This window comes from Mesocricetus auratus, unplaced genomic scaffold (assembly GCF_017639785.1).
Source record: "Mesocricetus auratus isolate SY011 unplaced genomic scaffold, BCM_Maur_2.0 Super-Scaffold_100006, whole genome shotgun sequence".
In the NCBI taxonomy this organism is placed as follows: Eukaryota; Metazoa; Chordata; class Mammalia; order Rodentia; family Cricetidae; genus Mesocricetus; species Mesocricetus auratus.
The window spans coordinates 39,697,105-39,699,201 of record NW_024429190.1 but is presented as its reverse complement, the minus strand read 5'-3'; the positions used below and the strand labels follow the sequence as shown (position 1 = coordinate 39,699,201).

General features: G+C 46.8%; 1 protein-coding gene across 1 annotated transcript; it reads right to left on the bottom strand.

Moving 5' to 3' along the window:
* Window positions 1–250: 250 nt before the first annotated feature.
* On the bottom strand, window positions 251–715 carry LOC121140744 (deoxyuridine 5'-triphosphate nucleotidohydrolase-like). The gene has a single exon (XM_040746640.1). The coding sequence runs from the start codon at window positions 713–715 to the stop codon at window positions 251–253; it is 465 nt and encodes a 154-aa protein (XP_040602574.1).
* Window positions 716–2,097: the final 1,382 nt, after the last annotated feature.

The following is a 2,097-nucleotide window of genomic DNA, read 5'->3' as shown; positions in this document are numbered from 1 at the left end:
AAAAGCTTGTTTAAGTGTATTTAAAACAGCATTGATACTGGGCATCTCCAGGCGCATAGCATTCAGGGAAATGATCTGACTAGTCAGGGTATCCATCAGGGTCTCAAACTCCTTACTTCAATTCCTCAGGAGGTATTCACTCAATTGCCAGCTCAGGTTACTATTTTTTGTGCAGTTCTCAGCCACCGTGGATGTAATACACAAAGAAGAGAGGGAATGAATACATCCTAAGTTGGTCAATATTACCAAGTCATCCACCTTGTGCAAGATCTAGGGCAAGGAAGGTCAAGTTTGATCCTGTCGAACCAAAACCTCCTTCTCCCCTCTCCCTGGTTTGAGCTGGAAATTTATCAGGTAGGCTTGGCAGAAGCAGCAGCTGTGCTATCCTGTCTCCAGGAAAAATGGCTGTAATCCATTTAGGGGATTCTACCATAATCTTTACCACACCTGTGTAATCAGGATCTATCACTCCTGGATGTACTCGTAGCCCTTTTACAGTTGTAGATGATCTTCCTAGAAGCAGGCCCACTGTACCAGGCTCAAGGAGTCCTTTAAAGTTAGTGTTTACAAGTTGGACCCCCATCCTGGGTGTTAATACGAGTCTGGTAGTGGAGTATAAGTCCAGCCCCGAGGAGCCTGAAGTGGTTCTCCTTGGTCCCTCGGATGTCGAAGAGACCCAGGTTTCGGGGTTCTGCTCTTGGGCTTGATCCTCCATGGCCCCATATATTTGCGGGCCCTGGGGTCGTGGGCTCTGCTGTCCATTTTTTGGACGAGCTCCTCCATATTCCTGAGCAAAAGGCTGTCCGTTAATGTCTCTCACTGATCTACAGGCACTAGCCCAATGATTTCCTTTCTTGCACCTAGGGAACAACCCCGGCTTAGGCCTCTGGGTGGAGCCACTGTCTCTGTTCCTCTTTCAGGGCATTGCCTTTTAAGGTGTCTTGTTTGCCACAGTTGAAACAGATCCCTGCATTTCCTCCTTTCTTAGTTAATTGAATCACCACAGCTGCTAGGCCTGCATTGGGCAGTGGACCTCCTAACTCTCTACAGACCTTCATCCAGACTTCAAGGCCTTTACCTTTATATGGGGTTATAGCAGCCTTACACTCCTTTGTGCACTGTTCATAAACCAACTGCTTAATCAATGGCATAGCAGTATCTGGATCCCCAAACACTGTTCCTGCAGCTTCTACCATTCTAGCCACAAAATCTGAAAAGGGTTCCATAGGGCCTTGTAATATCTTTGTAAGTTTTCCGTTGACTTCACCTCTATTGGGCAGAGACCTCCAAGCCCTAATGGCTATTTGGTTAACCTGATCATACACTTGAGGGGGATATCCTGTTTGTTGTTGTGCAAAACCACCCTGACCAAGTAACATGCCTATATCCCAGGCAGGGTAACCAGCCGCTCAGTTAGCTGCACCTTGATCATTGGCAAATTCAATTTGGAAAGCTCTCCAATCTAGATATTGTCCTGGCAATAGACAAGCTCTTACCAAATTCATCCAATCACCAGGTGTCATGCAGACGCGATTAAGTGCTTCCACCTGGGCAATGGTAAAAGCCGCCATTGCCCAATAGGCGCGTACGGACTCTGCCAGGGCTTTGACTATTTTAAAGTTAAGCAGCTCATGATATCTCTGTTGGTTACCATCCTGGAAAACTGGATAAGCCAGTGGCCGGGTAATCTGAAACTTGGCACGAACAGTGCGCCATACTTCCAAGCAGAAAGTATTGCAACCAGGAACTTGTAGTTCCTCTGGTGAACAGCAGGGTGGAGGAGTGGTAGGGCGGTGCCCTTGCTTTGCAGTTGCCATTTTTCCCATTAACTCGACAATCTCTTCATCCTCATCCTCCGAGAGGTCCTCCTGTTTCTGAATCTTCCCCCGATTCTTCTAATTCTTTCATTAGCTCCCTTAAGGAGGGATAGGTTTGTTTCTTTTTCCCTTTCTATTTTTTCTTCCTAACCTCGCCTTCTGATTGTTCTGATGTTTCTTCCTGGAGCATCTCGAAGGCAACCTGTACTTTTTCTATAGCCTTTTTGTTCCCCTCTTAATCCTCCAGACAAGTGCGAATCAGCCGCCATACTGGCTGAAC